Genomic DNA, 21,646 nt, shown 5'->3' with positions numbered 1-21,646 from the left:
CCAGAAAACGACACACAGCAAGACGCTTGTGGGTTCACACTGTCAACTTCTTTTATTCTCCTTTGAATGAAGGGAGGACGGTCCATCAGTCAAAGTCACATGACATTAAACAAGCCCTATTAAAGCTCACTCGTCATGGAAGGGATGAGGAAAAGGAAAGATTTTAGCTGAAAGGGCAAACATCGTGTAGTAACCCCCACAGAGCTCCTAAATGTCCCAAGAGTCAGATTTCATGGTTAATAAAAGTTTAAATGAATCCAGATCTCCCCAAACTGATTGGTTACAGATTTCTCGGCTCCGGGAGCGAACATTGCTCTCTTTCTGCAACAGATTGCCCTGATGTTGTTTCCTATCTGATGAAATTAGATTCTGCTAGAGGCTGGTAACATCTGAAAATGCAAGTTCAGGTGTTAAAATGATGAAAAGTGGGCCAATAAAATGAAATAAAGGCAGAAGAGGTGGATTTCTGGATCCAGCTGAAAAAGAGAGGAGAATAAGGACAGCTGGTTTTACGCCCTGCTGAGCCTCAGCCCGGCTGTTTGTCCCTGCAGACAGGTGTTACCGGCGTCAAAGTCATGGAAGACGTGCGCACAGACACGCACAGCTGTCGGGGAATCATATTGGATGACGAAGCATCAATCATTACAGCCAATCAGACTTCACTGCTTGTATTCTCGTCCAATACGATCACAAGATTTTTATTGATTTATTTTTTGCCTCCCTGTTCCTGCTGGTGATTGACATCATAAGTGATGTCATCAGTATGTCAGGTAGTAGACTTATAGTGTGTGTGTGTGTGTGTGTGTGTGTTGTGACTCTAATGTTTGAGCAGTTCTTCCTGTAATTCAGCTGGGTGGGTGTATCTCATATTCAAATTTTTCCCTCTCATGGAAAATTTCCAGACACCTGCCTGCTGTTGTCCTGGGCTCTGCGCTCTGTCCACATTTGAAGGACTGGTTCAGCAGTTCGGGGGAAGTGCACTCATCGTTCTCGGCAATAAGCAAATATGTTTAGATGTCCATGAAACGAATGCCACAAACGGTTAGCCGAGCTTAGCACACAGACAGGAAACTGGGGTTAAAGTGGACCTGTTCTGTTCTTATTTCCTGTCATGTCTCGTGTTCATATTGATGTTTCAAATAATAAGTAATCCTTTTGTCTCGAGCTCTTCTCTCAAGCATAAATATAATGTATAAATATAATGAATATGTAATGAGCTTGTCCTCGGTTGGTTGCAGGAAATGGTTTCAGCCTCGTGCTGTGAGTCTGTTACACACCAGGCTGCTGCATAACGAGGGAAACTGAAGATGGCACGTTTGTTCAGTCTGACAGGAAATTCAACACTTTTTTTTTTTTTTTTTCCCACCCTGTCAAATTTCCAGAGTCTCTTAGTAACATTGTGTTGTTATTCAAACTCACTTTTAATTTCTGCTGCATGACGTAACTTACATTTGTTTTTACTGAGAGAATTGCAGCAGGGATCAGCAGAGTAACGGAAAAGAGTTTTGTTTCCCCTTAATCTTCATTTTAAGCATTCTGCATATCTGGAAATGTTTTATTGTTCTTATTGCACTTTCCTTTAGATGCAACAAAGGTTAATGAGTCTATTTTATCTGTGGAGTTGGATGTTGTTCACTGGTTCAATTCCAAACGCTGTTATGAATGAAGACGTGCAACAGTCAAAGTTAGATCTGCTCAGTCTGTTTTCTTCATCTTGTTCTTGGCTGTTCCCTTTAAGGGGCATCACAGCAGATCATCTGCCTCCTGTCCCAGCTTCCTCCTCTGTCACGCCGACGTCTTACACCTGCTGGGTCTAAAATAGACTAATGTTGACTTCCTCCAGGGTCTGAAACTGCACTGACAGCACTAAGAGGACAGCTCGGGACTGAGGGTTCACTCGTGTCTCTGATAAGACTCAATGAGTGGGGGGTGAGGTTGATGCAGTCATTAAATCGTGTGTGTGTGTGTGTGTGTGTGTGTGTACTGCAGGCAGCTGGCGACTCATCAGCAGTTAAAGATGCTCGCTTGCTCTCTGTCTGGTAAATCTACATACTGAAGCTTCATTCACTCTTTGAGCTCAGTGGGAAAACAGCCGTGTGTGTGTTCAGATGTTAAGCAGATGTTCGCGTCTGTTCTGTGGAGACTGAGGTGATAAATGTCACTAAATGAACTGAGATGAACCTGCCTGTCTGCCGCTTTCATACTTCAAATGGTAAATGTCCAGCATTTGTGTAGCGCTTTATTAGTCCCTGTGGAACCAAAAGCGCTTTACACAACCTGTCATCCACCCATTCACACACACATTCACACACTGGTGATGGAAGCTACATTGTAGCCACAGCCACCCTGGGGCGCACTGACAGAGGCGAGGCTGCCGGACACTGGCGCCACCGGGCCCTCTGACCACCACCAGTAGGCAACGGGTGAAGTGTCTCGCCCAAGGACACAACGACCGAGACTGTCCGAGCCGGGGCTCGAACCGGCAACCTTCCGATTACAAGGCGAACTCCCAACTCTTGAGCCACGATCGCCCACTTCAGGCACAGACTGCACCACAGCGTCGATGTACACGTACAATGGCAATGAACGGCTGTTTTATTCTATCCTACACAAAACATGGATCTAGATGCCGTGTTGGCTCCCTCCCCACCACCAGTGGTTCGGTTCAGGGAGTTCCTCTTTAATCAGTCCTGTGCAGTGAATTATCTGCAGGCAACTAAAACCTGCTGCTCAAACATGATTGGTCAGTAGATGTGACATTACAAAGCTGCTCTCCGTTTACCATCTGACAATCAAACCTGATTAAAGCTTTTAAAGGCCTGAAGCCATAAAACTGGTGTGAAGGTAAAGTCCAGGTCAGACACGCACACATGCTTTCGCTGTGTAAGAAATAAATGGTGTGTAATGGTTAAAATATAACTGGACGCAGACTGGAGAGGTGCACACGCTCTGCTGTAGCAGGCAGACAGGTGAGCAGGATCTATGCAGCCTCAGTGGTCCAGGTCTGACGCCTTGGCCTCATAACTCTGTTACACACTCAGTCCCCAGGTGGGAGTCTGGAGGAGGCGGCCTCAGCCTGATAGGACAGGCAGCGCCTGATCTATGAGTCTGGGATACTAAAGTGCTCAGGTGGAAACACAAAGGTGTGTGCGAGCACCTGAGGTGGCTGTCTGACTGGAGAGGGAAGGACGAGGAGCAAACGGACGACACGGTGAAATCTGTTAGTTATAGACTGTATATAAAAGATGGCCATCATAGCATCACTGAGCAGCAGCCTGAGGGGCTGAAAAGAAAAAAACCCTCTAAAAACAAGCCAGTGCTGAGAGTTTGCAATCCAACATCTGAGACCATAAACTCATCAGGAAACTGTTTACTGGAACTTGTCCCAGCTATCATAGGGCGAGAGGCGGGGTACACCGTGGACAGGTCGCCAAAGCATTTGAATATAAGGGGGCTGCTACGTAGAGTCTCTCCAGATGTGGCTTGTATAAAACAGCTGTGCATTACTACACTTACTACACTACACCGCCTCCGTGCATCTTGGGAATTCAGGAAAACATCTTTCGGGATGGCTCGCTGATTTATGGCTCACTGGCAGGAGGACAGACAGTCTCTGTCAGCTTGATGATGATGATGATGATGATGTTGTTCTTCCCCCTGGTGGACAAAAACCGATCAGCTAGTAAAGATGTTGACCGACACGTGACCATAAATGATATTTTCTCCTATTTATTTCCTTATCATAAGAGTTAATTAACCTCTTAAGCCCCAAGCCTACCTGATCTCCTGCTTTTTGCCCCCTGAAAGCAGGAGATCAGGTAGGCTTGGGGCTTAAGAGGTTAACTAAAGGTGCACAGAAAACTACGAGTGTTGGAAAGGGAAACCAAGCAGACTGTCTTCAAACACAGAGGACGAGCAGTTTTCTCTTCATTAAACTTGAGCTTGAACTTCAGCTTCACTGAACTGTGAAATCCCTGCAGCACACTTTCTGATGAGACTCTACAGTTTGCATTTGTCTGAATTTACCGAGCTGAGACTGGCAGATCTGCCATCACTGTTTCCTCTGTGTTCATTTTATCTCAGAGTACACTCCTGCTCCTCCACTAAGCGCACAATAGATGGGTATGATTTATGACAGGAAGTGTTTTGAGTTTGTGTGTGTGTGTGTGTGTGTGTGTGTGTGTGTGTGTACACAAGTGGTTTTTAGAGTCAGGGTTACAGTTATGGTGAGCATTGTTAATTAACGTCCTCACTAAGATATGAAAGTGTTTTTTCTTTGAGAAGAGCAGCGTATTTAAACGTGTTTAAATTGGGCTGTAACAGCTTTTACAGACGTCTCTCACCATCATCTGGGGAAGAACAGCTGGCAGGTTAGTCAGCAGCACAAGTAACTGGGCTAAATTATAAAATCTCCTATTTACGCACCTTTTATTACATTATCGTCTACTTTAACTTCCACATTGCCAAATCCCCTGAATGCTGTCTGAAAATGTTTGTGATCATCTTAATTTTGAGACGTTTGGAGGGGAAAATGGCGTTTTATTGTGCACAGAGCGCCTGGATGTCGGTCACAGGTCCTGAGTGTGTAATCACCTGCTGCGTCTGTAAATCGGGAGATAATTACACACAGACTGTGAGCACCAACTGAATGAAAGGTGCAGTGTAAATTTGTCCTGCTTTTCATAAATCAGACCCGCTCTGTCTCCACTCATGGAGAACAGTTCTGGCTCAATCTCAATAAAGAACCCGAGTGACTCATTTTGTGTGTGTGTGTGTGTGTGTGTGTGTGTGTCCGTCCTAGTGGAAGCAATAATGGTGACTCATGGCTGTGTGGTCGTCCTCCTGGCTCGGAGGATTTAAACCACTGACTGGCAGCCTGATTTCTTGTTGTTTGCTCTTCTCCAGGAGCGCCGTCTCAAACGTGTTCGTGTCACCTTGTTAAAGCAGTCGCATCAACTTCAGGAACAACTAAAGATTGTGGGAATAAAAAGATTCTCCTTATTGCCCACAAACACTTGGCAAAACTGGGACTTTCGTTTAGTCGTTGAATGCAGTAACTCCATATTTGGCTATAGAGTGAGGAAATTATTTGATCCCCTGCTGAATTTAAGTTTTCTCAGAATAAAATGAATTCACTTTGTTTGAATATTAATGGACATGGACAGAATATCAACCAAAAATTCAGAAAAACAGAAACTGACCCAGAGTTGGATCAGCAGCGCACGGAGGGGTGGTTGGCAGTGGTTAGTGTAACCAATATTGTTGGCGTGTTGCGTTAGGCATAGGTCTCTGAATTAATGTGAATTCTAATCAGTGGCGTCTTCTCCATCAGGTAAAGGTCACATGATGTTGAAATGCCTGGCATAGACCTGCCCACCTCGGAACGCCACAGCAGCATCACCCCAAACCCTGCAGGAAGTGATGTTGTACCCGGAGATGAAGTGAGTGACACGGAGCACCTCCTGGATCTGTACCAGTGCCGGCTTCCTGTCCAGTCGTCTCCAGTGGAGCTAAAGGAGGAAATGCAGCGAGTCGACAGCAGCTGGAGCCAAGATGGAGACCTGCAGGACTGTGGACAGTGAGTGTCCTTCAGCTGATAATCAGACCTGAGTAATCAGTAAAACAGATGATAGATCTTTAAGAGTTGCTGTGCAGCTACTCTGCAGCATTTTTTCAGCTGAGGTCAATTTTGAACGATGAATTTGCACTGCAGACTAATAACAGCACAGTTACACTTTTCTCAGGTTTCTTGTTCAGCTTGAAAACTTCTCACTTTGTGCATATTTCTGCCAGGTTGGAGAGGAGATGGCTGCTCTGGCACGAGTTTATGAAGGAGTACGACCACTTGGATGCTTGGCTGAGATTGGCCGAGGAGGCCGTCTCTTCCCCAAACTCCGTCCACGTTACCTACCAGACCGCCAAGGAGGAAATGAAGAAGTTTGAGGTGGGGAAAAAGAAATAACTTAAACAGAAACTGAAATCTAAACTTGGCTTCAGGTGTTTTAACCTCACAGGGATTCCAGCAACCATCTTTCACCTTGGACTCATCTGTATTTCTGTTGTGCACTGAATCTCTTTTGTTGTCTCTCTGTGACAGAATTGATGTTTGAGCTCTGTGTTTGTGTTCAGGCACTCGCACAAATTAAAACCTGGGTCAGAGCAAAGCTGGGCCAAAGTTCAGCACATGGTTAAAGTTGTCACCCAGCCAGGGTGTAAATATCACTCAGCAGCCAGTCGTAAAGCTGAAGCAGGCAGCATCAACACATAAATCTACTCGTGCTGCCGGCTTAAATAACAAGACCACCTCTGACCGAAAAGCTGTAGATTCTTCTTGTTTGCACAAATTCATTCAGGTTCACACTGATTGTGTCTGCAGCTCCAACAAAATGAGGAAGAGGAGAAACACAATTAGACTGAATTAGAATTTGATGGAAAAGGAGGAGAAGGAAGAGAATCGGGAGACTGAGCGTCTTTATGCATCTCTATGATGTCACTGAGGTTTCCTGTCATTAATACGATCCTCTCACAAAGAAAGACGCCCCCAATGTAGTTCACCTACTTCCTGCATTAACCTCCTAAGACCCGAACTCTCATGGCATTTTTAATTTCTCTTTGGTATTTGGACTGACTGGGACCTGATGAATGTAAAAACAAAGAATTGCATGATTTTATTATTATTTTTTTTTTAATCTGATTTTTGTTTCTGAGAAAATTGAGGTCCACATATGATGATATGACCTTGGCAGTATATCGTCCTCGTAAGTGGACATCAGGCCCATGTAGAGCAAAATTTTGTATTTTGGTCTAGACCATAGGTGTCAAACTCTGGCCCGCAGCCTAATTACATTTGGCCCGCGAAGCCATACCAAATTACTATCAGAGCTGGCCTACTGGTATTATACAGCTAATATATATATTGTTTAGTATTAAGCTTTGCTTGTTCCATATTCAGTTTTTCAGCAAAACGTGTTTGAGTCCATAAGAAAAGATTCGTTCTTATATCTGGAGGAATAAATATATTTCAATAAATATTAACGTTAGCCCGCGACTTTGTTCTAGTTTTGAATTTTGGCCCACTGTGTGTTTGAGTTTGACACCCCTGGTCTAGACAATCCAAAATGTGATGTCCACATATATGGACGCCAGGTCCTCGGAGGTTAAATGCTGGTTTGCAAAATGTTCTGATCAGGTTTGCATCTGCAGGTAAATGAACATCAAATCTCTAAAACGGATTAAAATCTGTTTATACTTTTAGTCCTAAGACCATATGTTGTATATTTATCATCCTTGTGATAAACCCATGTCAGCCTTTGGTTTATGGACTTTGCATTTTGAAGCTTTAGCATTTGCTTTATTGCTATGTTGGTTTTTGTGAGCCACATATTAGGACGAGGGATCAGGATCTGGAGTCGTGCACACTGTAGTTTTAAGTGTGTGTGTCTATAAGATTTCTACAACAGATCTAAGTTGTGCCTGAGAACAGGAAAGTCGTCTGCATAGAGGAGAACTTTCATAGCAGGCATGTACAAAGTGAGGCTTTGTGCTCACATTGTAGATGTGTAGCCACATTTGTAGCTACAAACACTCGTTTTAATTCTTTCAGCCTGTTTTGATGCACAATTTAGTTGAAATCGGGCAGAAACGGGGCTTTTAGAGTGTTCTTCTGAACTGATTGCATATCGCATAGATTTGATTCGGGTTTCATTCTTTCTGGAAGACAACAGTCGCAGGCTCGTCCAAGTTTTCCAAATATAAGAATATCTCCACCTGATCAACCTGGATTTGGGAAACCAAAAAACATCTGCTTCAGATGCACTTTGTGTTTGTGTGTTCAGAGGCTGCGGCGAGAGGCGGGGCCTCGCCTCATCCAGCTGGACAGCCTGACACGGAGGAATCGAACACTAACTCGGCTCTTCCAGGGTACCATGCAGGCTCGGCTGCTGTCATCGGCGAGGGAGTGCGGCCGCCGCTGGGATGACGTGAGCGCCAAACTGCAGTCCATCACAGGCCAACTGCAGGTACACGAGTCAGACCTTCTGAGGAGGATTTCACTTCTCTCTCTTCTTTATAGTTGACTCTTCCCTCTCTCTCAGCTCTTTGTCTCAGAGTGGGAGGCGTTTGATGCACAAAGGGAGGAGCTTGCAGTTTGGTTGGCTGACATGGATGTCCGCCTGATCGAGGTTGAGCAGCTGACAGGAAACGCCTGTGAAAAACTGAGACAGCTGCAGGTGTGGGCTTGTTTTGAAGTGACACATCAGTTTCTTTCTGCATGTTTTTACTTTGCTATTCATTTTATTTCGTCTTTTTTTTTTTTTTTTATGCGTAGTCGTTTCAGGAGTGCGTGTGCGAGAATTCGGGGCGTGTGAACGCCCTGCTGCAGCGCGGCGAAGCGTTGATCCAGCACAGTGTGCCTTCTGACGCTCAGCACGTCGAGAGCCAGCTGCTGGAGCTGCTGCAGCATTGCAGCCACGTCTACAACAACATTGGACGAACACACACGCGGCTGCTCAGCATGAGACTGGTACACACACACACACACACACACACACACACACACACACACACACACACACACACAGTAATCAAAGCGTGTCTCAGGTAATTGGTATAGTGTTTGATTTTTGTGCTTTTAGACATTTAAAAACATGTCAGGATCTGAAGTAATCACACTTATCATTCATTTGGTGTTTGTGCATCGTGTCAGCAGGAGTCTGGTAACCTGAGGGCACAAAACAGACTAACAGTGTGTCCCACAAATACCTGTTTGAAATGTTGATTTTAAACTCTTGAAAGTAAAATTGAACTTCTCTGCAGCTCCCAATAAAATAGAACAGAATAGAATAGCTCTTTATTGTCATTCTACATGTACAACGATAGCACCACACAAACTGTGCTGGAATAAAATATAAATAGTAGACATCAGGAATAAATAATATGCAGGAGAATTGTGTACAATCAACAGGAATATGTTTGAAAATGATAAAGCCACACATCAGAGAACCAGATGCAAAGTGCTCTGAGGTAGTGCAAAGAAAAGACGACCTCACAGGTGAGATCAGCAGAGGTGTGGGGTGGGGGTGGAGCCGTCTGTGCCTCATGAAGTCCAGGATGAGTTTGTTTGAAGGGACGTTCAGGTTAGTGGGAATATTCAGAACTTGAGGGATGAGGTTTTTTGTACTCCTTCCTTCCTTCCTTCCTTCCTTCCTTGGGATGATGCCAAGGCATTCCCAGTCTACCCCTTCTCCGTGTCCTAGGTCTGTCCCAGGGTCTTCTCCCATTGGATGATGCCCAGAACATTTTACACAGGATTCATCCTGGTCAGATACCCGAACTACTTCAACTGGTTCCTTTCGATGATGAGGATTAGTGGGCCGCCTCTTTGCCCCTCCCAGAGTTCCTCATCCCATCCCCGAGGCTGAGCCCAGACACCCTTGGGCAGAATCTCATTTCTCTTGCTTTTATCCACCACCTCATTCTTTCTATCACCACTGAAGGTTTGTGGCCATTTCCCAGTAGACTGGCTTTGCTCTTCAATCTCTTGCTTCACTCGCAGAGAAGAACTCAGAATACGTCTCTCTGTGGGAGCAACTCATTCCTGACACTCCCCTCTTTCCACCTGAGAACTATGCCCTCAGACTTTGAGGCGCTAATTTTCATTCAATCTGCTCCAACCTTGGCCGCCACCTGACGAAGCCAATAAAACCATCATCCCCAAGAAGCAGAGACGAGATCCTGAGACCACTGAACCGGACGCCCACTTAACCCTCTGATTGGTTCCAAGAAGCTTCCTGGTTACTATTTTCATCATGCTGACAATTCAGGGTTAGTTTGCATGCAGGTAACAGGTCTCTGAGGAATAGACTGAATATACTGGCATCAGTTGTCGTTTTTTATTTTAGCTTCCTATTGTTTGTGAGCAAGGTTTCTTTGTCATCATCTAAGCCTCCGTGTTTTGGACTTTCTTATATCAGGCCCCTCTTTGTTTCTTTGGCTCAGATTTACTGGCTGCATCTGAAACATTGGCCATCTTTCCCAGAAGCCGTGTCTGCAGGCAGTAGCTTCCAGATTCAGGAATCCTGAATGGACTATCCAGATATTCCAGTCATAGAGATGCGTAACAGTAACTCGGGCGTATTAAGGACTTAATGTTGTGGGCTGACATGAGTGCTCCAGTAACGGAGTACTGTGATTAAAGTCTGAAGTCAAGCTTCAAAAACATGCACATCAACCAAACCCCAGCACTCATAAATATCCTCTTCCTCCTCCCCATCCTCTTCCTCCAGGTGTTTGAGGACGACTGCATCCTGTCCCAGGCTACAGACTCTGGTTGTCCTTCGGAGAGTCTTTTAGAAGATGAGGGAACAGCTGAAAAGCAAAATGTGGACCTCCCCGCATCGTCAAACCATCCTAAAGGTAAACCAACATCTCTGACCTGAAGGAGTCGATTTGATCAGTTACTCACAAAAGGATTAAGATCAAAACGAACCATAAACCTCTCATCTGCCTCCTCCTCAGACCCTCCCTCACCCATTCACCATCCTCCTCCTCCATCCTCTCCTACCCATGAGCACCTGGGGCTGGAGTGGGACCCGTCAGTTGACATTGGACGCTCTGTCTCCCGTGACGACGCCGACTCATCGTATTTCAGTGCCAGCACAGGTAAGAAGATGCCTCACCTTACACGGGAATACCGCCTTAAGAAATCTAAGGTGGCACCGTGAGAATGCAGATTTGTTCTCTCAACAGGATTTTTTTTCTTCTGCAGGTTTGAAGAGGTGGAGCTACCTGAGTTCCTTTGACTCTCGGTCTGACATCAGCGCCGACATCGGGAACCAGGAGGGAGACTTGGTGAGTTAAAGTCTAACATTGAGCCATTTCCACAGGTTAGTAGAAAGAAATCTTGATTGTGATCTGCAGTGAACCCCGCAGACTTCCTGCTGCACAAACTCTTGGAAATATTCCACTTCTGCCGCCCATTTGTCATTTATGTCCTTTAATTTACTTTGTTACTCCGTGCTTCTCTTTCAAAGGATGGGAATCGCCCGACTGCGGTGACTTCACTGTAATTTGTTATTGATCAAACTGTTACAGAGTCAATAGTTCATCTATATTTTGGTGATGGAGGATACTGTGATACATTTATTCTATTCCCTCAAACAAACCGTAAACTCCAGTTTTCTGATTTGACACGCACAAAGTGGCACAAAAGTGGAAGCAGCTCGTCCGTTACCGGCCTCTAAGGACGGACAGGACTGGATTCTGAAGTAAAAATCTGGTTCCAGTTTCCGAGCCCTGGACTGCAGTGATGAGTAGTTTTCTTGTTTGAAATCATCATTTGTCGTTTTTGTCACCAGTTAACGAGTTTTAAATCGCAGAGATTGTTTCACTCTAAAAAAACGTTTGCTGTTACGATACCACCAAGATTCTCACAATGAGTGGTCCTGGAATTGAACCCTGGGGAACACCTTTAGTTCCATTATGGTAGAAGTGATTCCTTCTGCCTGCGCACACTCACATCTGTATGACAGGTGATTGTCAAACCATCCAGCAGTGTTTGATTTGTTCTCCGGTTTAACGCCTTCGCTCGATCGATATGAACCACATTGTTTTTTGTGTTTGTTTTTTGAATGGATTAAGTCATTTATTTCTCTTGAGGTTCTGAAAAAATACATAATTTGGTTATTTTAGTCAATGAAATGGCTACAAAACCTCCCATCTCTACCTCCATCACAGCATCCACCAAACTGTAGTCTGGAGCACACCGTGATGATATAAACCAGCAAAACACTGATGTTGGAAAACCTTTTCTTGCAAAAACCTCTGGATGAAATTAAAGCCAGTCTTTGTGGCGTTTGGCCTCCTAATTGTGTTGTTTGCTCTCTCCTCTTGGTTGTTCTGCTCTGACCCAGATGCTGCATGGCCCAGAGGCCTGTCTGCCTGCCTCTGTCTCTCTCACACAGTCATTGATGTTCAGATACAGCGGCTCTCTAAAAACGTTCCCCATCAGCGGCTGTCGGCTGTATGAGCTGGTTACAGCAGTTCACCTCCTCTTCTGCTGATTTATTGATGATGCCTGCAGAACGTGGCACCTCTGCATGTTGTCGGGTTTCCTTTTTTAGCTTTATTGTGGCGAGACGCTGCAGTGTGCTGAAAAAGCTGCTGTATGAGACAGGCAGAGGAGGGGAAAAGGGGAAAATAAGATGGGAAACAAAGGCGAGGACAGACGTTGTCAGTCTGAGGTAATTTGAATGTCCTCCTCTGGCAGCCTGTAGCTTCCTCGTTTTTGTGTATTTCTGTCTCTTTCAGACAAACGCACTGTGTCGCACTGTCGGTGAAACCCAAAGCCCAACAGGAAAGAAACAAACGAGAGGCGCATGTAAAACTGAATTAGCATCTGATTACAGCTGCAGGATCACAACAAAGACATCAAAGTTTGTGTCATCTCACTCTGCTTTCTTATAAGCCCAGCCTCATTATTTACTGGGCTGGCGAAGACGTGATGTCAGCGTGCCATCCCCACGGGCTCGGCTCGGCACCACCTGCCCCGAGGACTCGTGTGGTCATACTTCATTAAATCTGCGACTGTGTGACCTTGTCTCTGGGTGCTCGCACGCCGCATGAATTCTGAGTGCTACTCAAAAGACGTGCCTGCAGAGTTTTGTGATCATGTCCACTACAGTCACCACCGCTGGCTCCCTGTAAAAAGATTTGTTTTTTCCATTTCTTGTGATTTCATGACTGAAAATGTTCCTGGTCATCTTTTTATACAGTTAACTCATTAAAGGTACATTTTGTGAGAGCCCTCTGCAAAGTGTAATGACGACCTGCACCACAAGGTGGCGTCGTCTTAATGAACATCATGTTTACAGCACAGATAATCTTTGCATCATTTCCCACAATGTTTTAAAAAAAAATTAAGAAAAGAAATAAATGCACACAAGCTGCTATAAGATTAAAATAAAAAATATCGATATAAACTAAACCTTACAGTTCATGAGGTGACTACTCAAAAATAACTGATAACTTAATTACTTGTTACTAAACTACTTTTGGCAAAATTAAGTTACTTAATTACTTGTCAGAATAAAATAATTACACGACTCGTTACAGTACTTAAAGATCTAAAAACACATTTTCACATAATTACCAGTTAATATAAACCTGTAGGCTCTCACACACCAGCATAGACCCTGTCTGCATGAGGACACACAGGATCTTTCATTTAGCTTTTATGTACAAGCACAAAGCAGAGTTAGTGGTGAGCGGCCTGGATGCACTTTTCCCTTTTTGTGGAACAAAATTAACCTTCTGCTTTTCTTTATTTCATGCTGTCTTCCTGTTTGTTTGCTTCTTCTACTCAAACTCTTGCTAAGCTGCTGCAGCAGATAATAAAACACGGAGGTGGGAATGAGCAGAATAACTGGAAGTTTTGCAAACCTGGATGGATAATGGAGTTCTGAGTTTGACTTGGAAAATAAAGTTAAATCATCTCAGTGAGGTTTTAAACTTTTCTATAATGAACTCTGTCTGCAGGAATGGCTTGATCACACTCAGCTGGGCTTCTCGCCTGTCGCAGACCAAAAGGCAGAAGCTCTGGGCTGCAGGGACCAGTGGAAGACCTCGACTCCCGACCGACAGGACGGCGAACCGGTTGACTTTGATGGAGGCCGCGTGCAGGCGTGGCTGAGAGTCCAGAGCGCCGCTTTGCCAGAGAGGAGCACGTGCTGTTCGAAAGAAGTGCAGACTGATGGGAGGCTGAAGGTACTGTCTTAAAAAATGTTCAAGATCCATGGTTATACTTCCTCTGTGGTCCAAATATAACCATGAAAAACAACCGAACAGCGTGCTCGATCACTGAAGTTATCTTTATAGTTTATTCTTTACAAATAACATTCTCCGAGATGCTTAAACAGTTGGTGCTGCTGCGCTTCTCACAAATCTTAAGTCATTAGAAGTTCATGAGCGGAGCTGTGCATTCAGAACGGTTTGATTTTCCATTTAAACACTTCCAAAACGAAGCCGGTGCCCTCGAGGTCGGCCCTTCATTTGAGAGCATCTGTTTGTGGGAGAGTGAAGCAGAATGTCAGCAGACTCAGGTCAGGAGGTTTTACACGCAGATGATATTCATGTGCTGAATGTTAATGCTCAACTCCAGGAAAACGGGTTCAGTTAAAAAAAAAAAAAAAAAAAAAAAAAAGTTGAGGACAGTCGGTTTCTCAAACATCACCACAAGGTGGCAGCAGTTTACCACAAAGTTTGGCCTAATTTAATGTTTGTACTGTTTTCTATTTAAAAACGACGACTTCACAGATTGAGCTCCTGAAGCTACCAAAATAAATCAGCAAAGTGTGGCGTTAACATGAATTCTGTACAAATTTGGAGCTAGCAGTGGCCTGAAAAGAGGTCTTGTGCTGGAGGGTAAATCGAACGCCGCCTTGTGGTTAAAAGCGGAATTACACACTAGTACAGCTCAGGTCTAGTTCAACTTTAGTTGATATCTACGCAGATATCACACGGACATCTGTAATATCTTTTTTTGATTGAGTTAGAAAGTTTTTAAGTTCTTTTTAAGCAAGTTTGTAGAAATCGAAGCTGTGAGCGACATGTCAGACGCGCAGCTTTAAACCGTTTGCGCTCTCCTCGCTGACTGCCAAAAGTGAGCGTGAGCAGATTTGATAATTGTAAGCAAGAGAAGCTCTGTTGATCTCTCAGATTTAGTTACACAATTTATTTTGCACGGCTCCAAACAGCTGCTGCATTAATGAGTCTGTCCTCAATCACACACACAAATCCAATTCGGCTCTTACAAATCTGTCCTGCGTGCTCACAGATGTCGAGTTGCGGCCCGACTTTGGAGAGCACAGATTTGTTTAGCGCTCACTCACGTCCTTATTGTTTACCTTGGTTTGTCCTGAGATGGTAGTCGGGTCCCCAAAGTGTGGGTGAAGAGGCAGAAGTGTCCCCAGAAGCTCATTAATACAGGTTTAGGCTTTACACTGACGCAGCCACACAGTCTATATGTTCCAGTTTAAAGTTGCAGCTCACACAACAGATCCCATCAGCCTTTATTTTCCTCCCAGATTCATCCTCCTGAATAACTGTCCTCTCCCTCCTCTCCAGGCCTCATGTTTCTCTCTCCATTTAGACTTCATTGGCCTCAGCCTTCATTTTCTCTCCCTCGCTCTCATTACTGGGGAATAGCATCTATTTATCCTCCTCTTCCTCCGTCCCGTCTGCTGCTCCTCGGGCCGCCGAATGAATCCATAAAGTCTTGATTTATGCATCGTCTGACTGCACTTTAACTGTCACCATAAAAACAGAGAAGCACGCAGACTTCCTCCTTTTCTTCTTCCTTCTTTAGTTTCTCCTTGCCCTCGTCTTCCTCCGTCTGACTTAGAGCCAGTCCACATAACTGTCCGTGTGCAGGAAATCTATAAAGATGAGGAAGAGAGGGAAGAAAGTTTGTGGATTCGTTTTTAGGGGTCAATTCATATGACAAAGTGTTATTGTATCAGATTTCTTTATGTACTTGAATTTGAATTATGCAAATTTGATTGAGCGCGTGTTTGTGCGAAATAGCACTGGGACTTTCTAATGGAGGTTCATTACAGAAAAAACTATCGAGTGAGTGCAAAACAAATTGGAGGAGAAATTAGCTGCAAGTCCAGATCGAGAGCAGCGAAGGAGAAAGTCACAAAGTTTGTCGATGTTTTGCAGCAGCTGCAAACTTGTGATGAAAACAGAAGTGTGTGGCGTTTGTTCATGCGACAGGATATAAACTGTATATAAAAGATGGACACCGTCGTGATGAAAAATGAGTCATAAAACAAAATCTATCCCCGTACAGCTGTTATGAAGGAGGACATTGGCCATAGAGACCAAACAGGTGTTTGTAACCACGTTAACTTGGGCGTCTGTGGGCTGATTCACTGCTGGTGCTTCTAGTGGACATTTGAGGAGCTGCATGTTTTTGGGACTTCCACATTTGCTTAATGCTTCAATCCCGATGTTGCTGCTCTCCGATCTGACGGATAACAATGCAAATATAATCTCAAAGCTCAGAAACACAGCGTCCGTGTCTGAGTTGTCGTCCATCTTTAAACATTCACCGTGATTTGAGGAAGGATGAAGTAAACTCTAACATTTACGTTTGTTTACCAAAATCCCCACGTTCAGATGTCGCAGGGTTGCATGGATGAAAACCACGCTGATGCATCCAGCAGCAGCCATGGCTGCCACGATGACACACGGCGGCTTTCACCATCAGATCACCTGAATTTAAAGGCCAGCTCTGATAGGATGAGGAACCACTATCAGTCACAAGCACCGGTGAGCTGATGGGTTTTCAATAACAACTCTTTGTTTTTGTTACTTCAAGGAGAAAATAAGCATCTGGACGTGTTGGTAGATAGTTTTAAATCTATAAAGTTATAAGCTGTTGACACTGGTGTGGATTATTGGAGGCTCTCTGTTCTTTTAGGAGGAAGAGGAGCTGTACTGCTGTGAGGAACCCGAGCGTCTCATCTCTGAACAAAGGTGAGGAAACGCAGAAATCCCTCAGAGGAACTCATGTCCTGTTCTAACATTCTAACAGTTTGTTCAGGTCAGCAAATGCAAAAGTAATTATGAGTTCAGATTGCTGTAAATACTATATCAGTGTTTTTTCTACTGTCGGATCTGTATGATGTCACGTGGAGCAGATATGCCTGATATGATGCTTAAGTCTCAGCCCAAGCTTAACTGATTCATTTTTCAAGTATTAAAATATTCAATATGTGGGACACTGTGTCCCAAAGCCTGTGTTTTTAAAGAAACACCTGAAAACATGCAAAAGTAGGATGATGACTGTATTGTTTTTAAAGGCTTGGAGCCATAAAAGGGTTAAATATTACTCAATACTTAACTGGGAATAGAAACAAAGTTGGTAAGCTGGTCACATAAATATCTGACCTCTAGATTTAGGATATGATTAGACAGTTGAATACAGTGTTGGTCAAGTTACTTGAAAAAAGTAATCAGTAACTAATTACAGATTACTTCCCCAAAAAATTAATGATTACTTTACTGATTACTTATTTTCAAAAGTAATTAATTACTTAGTTACTTAGTTACTTTTTAAAAACACGATTTACAACCTGAAGAGGTGATAAAGCGATAGATCTTTCAGCCCAATTCTACTTTTTCTGCATAATCCATCATACAAAATGTAATCAAATGGAAAAGTGTCTTTTTAAACTAGTTTTACTAGTTTTAATCTTTTAACTTTATGCATCAAGCAAAAATGTAATTATCTGCAACATTCTCTGACTGAAAGAAAGTTGTTTAATATTTAAACTTTTCTGCACATTCCAGCACATAAAATAAAATATTTTTTGTGTTTACACTCAGTCTTTCAAATAGATGCAAGTAAAACACAGCAGAAAATAAATAAAATCAAAGACTCAGCGGTCCTGTTGCTCTATTTTCACCTGTTGAGCAGGAGTGAGGCAGGCGGAGGTTTACCCTGGTGCAGGTGTGCCGCAGTGAGAGTTTCTCTGTGAATTTCCCATTACGTAGCAGCGCACTCGGTGCTTTTTTTAGGTTTTTTTTTTTTTTTTTTTTCCCCCTGTAAAAATAAGTTTTCTTCCCACGCACAATGGACGCTAATGTTTTTGTCACTTTTTATGGAATCTGTGTGCGTCGTGTGTCCCATCAGCACGGCCTTTGTCTGTGAACTTAAGTCCCTGAAATGCTGAGACCAGATGAGGTTTGTGGTGTCGCCTCAGTGTGAGGTTTCTCCGGCTGCTCGCGTTTCTTCTCGAACCACAAAGACGCGCATCTCAGGCTGGTGACTGAGAGGAGATGAAGCGCTCGAACTGCCTTGATTGATGTGACTGTGTGGATGTAAAGCTCTGAGAGGTCAGGAAGAGAAGAAAACTGTTACATAAACAGTCAGTTTCCATTTGCACAGCTTTGAGAGTACTCGCCTTTCTACTCAAACTTCAGATGCCCAAAGCAAATTTCTTAAAATGCTTTAATTATTCAACTTTTCATGTTTTAATTATTGATTTAGTGCCTCAATTATATTTTCTGCAGGTTTTATTTAAATGGAGTATTCCCAGGGCAGTTTCTGATGACTTTAACTTTTTACATCTGTTACGCCCCAGTCTAGGGGTACAGGAACGCAACACAAGTTTGAAAGAATTGCCCCGCCCTGGTCCCCAAAACCATACACAAAGGGAAACCAATTTCTTAGTGAATCGTGATTTATTTTTCTGCACTGCAAAAATGAAGCTCCGGGGTGAACAAAGGCCAAAATAACAAACAAAACAAGCTAAGTCAGGAGGAGGTGTTATCTACAACCCTATGTGAAATCAAATATCAAACAAAAGACAAGCGCTACACCTAACTCCCTAACTGAAATAAACAGGAGAAAACAGTGCAAGGAAAAACAATAAGGCAGCTCACCCCTTCTGTTGCAGTGCTATTTACAAGGCTATTTACAATGAAAACTAATGTACACACTATATACAAAACTCCAAAAAAAGTCGCACAAAGTCACAGGCACAAAAGTCTCAGGTTTTGGAGGCCAGGGTCAGGTCTGCTGCTGCTGTCAGTGGCTGCCCCGGGACAACTGCTGGTGAGGGATTTGAATGAAGATCACATGGCCAGGGGACCAATCAGCAGCCGTCAGCTCATCCACTCCGGGACCTGCAAAGACTTAAAGGCACAGACAACAACAGCCACCAAAACAGATTATGGACAGGGCCATAACACATCTGGAGACTGTGAGCACAGTGAAGTCCCATCAGACGATGGGATACTGTTCTCACTGAGGGATGGAGGTGATCGGCAACAACGCTCAGGCAGGCTACGGAGTTTAGACAAGAGGCCCAAAGTGTGCCAAGAAAACCTCCCCCACACCACCAGCAGCCTGAACTGGTGCATGCATCCATCCTGTCAGCATCACCATCTAAATGTCGCAGCAGAAATTGAGACACATCGGGAAACTTTTTTCCATCTGTTATTGTCCAGTTTTGGTGGGTCTGTGAGATGTAGCCTCAGCTTTCTGTTCTTAGCTGACAGCAGTGGTACCCGGTGGTCTTCTGCTGCTGTGGCTCGTCTGCTTTAAGGTTTGAGATGCAGAGATGCTCTTCTACATAGTTTGGTTGTAATGAGTGAGTATTTGAGTTGGTGTTGCTTCAGCTTAAAGCAGTCTGACACTTTCTCCCGGAGAATTTTTTCTGACCATTATCTGTAAACCTGAGTGTGTAAAATCCTCTTTCTTCCTCATTCTGATGCAGAGTTTGAACTTCAGCAGGCTGTCTTAACCGCAGGGCTAAATGTGCAGAATTGCTGCCATGTTATTGGTACCTAATAAAGTGGCCAATGAATCTACATCTTGCTTCCTAATGTTATTGTTGGCAAAATCAGATTACATCAAACATGGCAAACCGCAGCCCTGACTCAATTTATCTGACATCAGCAGGTCTCCTTAAAACCTAATGGTTTGCACTGAGCTCCTTTAAACTCCCCGGGCAGGTAAACCAAACACTAACGCCTCCACCTTCCCCTGCAGTGTTCCCTGTGTGACCTCCAGCAGCAGCAGCAGGGCTGCTTCCTCGCTCTCCCCCACCCTCCTCTGCCTCCTCCTGGCTGCAGCACTGGTTCTGCTGGCCTGGGTCTTCGCGGAGCAGCCATGTCACCGCAGCAACACGATGGCCCGTACCTGCCACCTGACACTGAGATACGTCAACGGACCCCCGCCTACCTGAGTGCCAGTGGAAACGCTTTCTTGTGGCTCTTCAGGACAGAGGTTTGCAGCTCGCTGTGAGCAGTTCAAACTGCAATAACTTGAAACAAGACCACAAAAACAATCAGGTCTTCTGCTAGAAGATGGAAGAAAGTCTGTATACAATGATACACAGGATGCACCTAATGTTGGAGATCTTCTCACTCTGAAGTCTGACTTGCAGGGACCTCACATTTTGTAAAAACTGTAAAAATGATATGGGAGAGGTTTATATATCCACGGTGATGTCCTCAAACTGTGCTAATGTTAAAATGCAGCTTACAAACTGACCTCCCCCCTCACTACATGACTTTATATAATTTTGCCATTTATATCAAATATTTGTAGTATTTTGTACTTCATAGTCCACGTCTGCCTGTGACGGTACTTTCCTAATTCACTTTGTACAGTGTTGCATGTTTTACAGGAAAATGCTTCACTTTGAGTGAACATCAGCGTTTGTGTCCAAGCTCATGACCGAGAGTGACGTTGACATTTTTCTAAACCACTTCAGTCTTTAAAGACTTTAAACGGGGCCGGGTTCTATTTTTTGTGTGTAATAAGACTTTAAACCAGAAGGTGGCGCACTGAGGTAAAGACGTCCCAAAAATAGTCGAGCTAATCCGACTTATTCTGGATTCGTTAGAGTTCATCCTTCAGAATAGTTAAAAGAAAATGCGATTGAAAAGATGACAGTTTGACGGCAACAATGAAACCTTCTGCTCAACGTGCTGCCACCTTGTGGTGGAATATTTTCATTACAATTTAGAAAAAGTACGTTTTATTATTTCTAAGGTTTCAGACTTCTGTGAGAATCAAACTGTAGAGCCCATCTTTGGCCCTGTTGGTACCTGACATCCAGCATCTCTGTTGATTTCCAAGTTCAGAGCTGTTCTCACGCACTAAAACCTGGTTACTCAGACCATTTTTTAAGGTGGTCTGGGCGACACTGAAGGACCACCTACACAGCTCACAGCTCTGCTAGTCTACCGAGCTATGGGGGGCCGGGTTGCCAACCAGGACCCGTGCAGGACTCTGGCATCTGGTCTTTGCAAACATAAAGAAAATGTAGGGAGAGACATCCTGGAAGAACTAGTCCCCTCATGTTCTTGGAGCTGTGGATGCACATTAATGAGAGGTGTAAACAGGGCCTGTGGAAGTCAACATGGCGTCTTTTTAAACAGAGAGACGAGCTTTGACTGACCGGCAGTCATGTTCTGCAGAGGTATGTGAAGCACTCACACATGTTTTCAGTATGAAGAGCTGTTTGATGCCATGTGTGAGTCTGAGTTCAGCACAGCTTCCTAAATGTTTGAGGGAAAAGTCATTTTCTGTTGCTGTCATGAGCTACATAATTATGAGATCATGTGTTTTTAAAGTGTGTTGGCAAAATAACTGTAAAACTGACGTTTGTATTGGTCGCCTGCCACCTCATACATTTCACTTTTTTTTTTTTTTTTTTTTATACAAGAATAATTCTTGATGTGTTGTTGAATATTTGAAAAAAGCCTTTTTGTCCAATGAAATGTCATTTTTTTATATATATAAATGTGTTAACATTAATAAAATAATTAATTAAATGAAAAAGTGGTATTTTCTGATCTTTGATCAATGACCTCAGTAATTCCTGATCAGTTTCTGGTCAAAGTCCACGTTACTGTCTGCAGTTTAGCTTTGACTGAATCTAAAGAGCCAAACGGGCTTTCCTGAATTTCCTTCCCCCTTTGAGAAGCTTCAGTGGAATTACAATTAATCTTAAATATTCACTGAGGTGGTGTTTGAAATGGTATTTGCTAATTCTCAGAATGGGGGGGAGGACTGTAATGTGGGAGTTTAGGATTTTAAAGTGATGAAGAAAATGTCTCTTTTGGTCAC

General features: G+C 43.8%; 1 protein-coding gene across 1 annotated transcript in view; it reads left to right on the top strand.

Moving 5' to 3' along the window:
• Positions 1-21,346, top strand: part of LOC146694680 (nesprin-2) — a 35,221-nt gene extending 13,875 nt beyond the window's left edge. The window contains exons 2-13 of the mRNA XM_085430942.1: positions 5,333-5,578; positions 5,794-5,944; positions 7,836-8,018; positions 8,094-8,228; positions 8,327-8,521; positions 10,284-10,413; positions 10,516-10,659; positions 10,766-10,848; positions 13,534-13,761; positions 16,177-16,329; positions 16,481-16,536; positions 19,559-21,346. Coding sequence (XP_085287068.1) covers positions 5,355-5,578; positions 5,794-5,944; positions 7,836-8,018; positions 8,094-8,228; positions 8,327-8,521; positions 10,284-10,413; positions 10,516-10,659; positions 10,766-10,848; positions 13,534-13,761; positions 16,177-16,329; positions 16,481-16,536; positions 19,559-19,754 — 1,878 coding nt within the window. The 5' untranslated portion in view covers positions 5,333-5,354 and the 3' untranslated portion in view covers positions 19,755-21,346. The remainder of the gene's footprint in view (positions 1-5,332; positions 5,579-5,793; positions 5,945-7,835; positions 8,019-8,093; positions 8,229-8,326; positions 8,522-10,283; positions 10,414-10,515; positions 10,660-10,765; positions 10,849-13,533; positions 13,762-16,176; positions 16,330-16,480; positions 16,537-19,558) is intronic.
• Positions 21,347-21,646: the final 300 nt, after the last annotated feature.

Source organism: Copadichromis virginalis, linkage group LG14 (assembly GCF_057382275.1).
Source record: "Copadichromis virginalis isolate Kocher_CV1m ecotype Utaka linkage group LG14, C_Virginalis_male_GT1.1, whole genome shotgun sequence".
Lineage (NCBI taxonomy): Eukaryota > Metazoa > Chordata > Actinopteri > Cichliformes > Cichlidae > Copadichromis > Copadichromis virginalis.
This window is presented reverse-complemented; position numbering and strand designations above follow the sequence as displayed.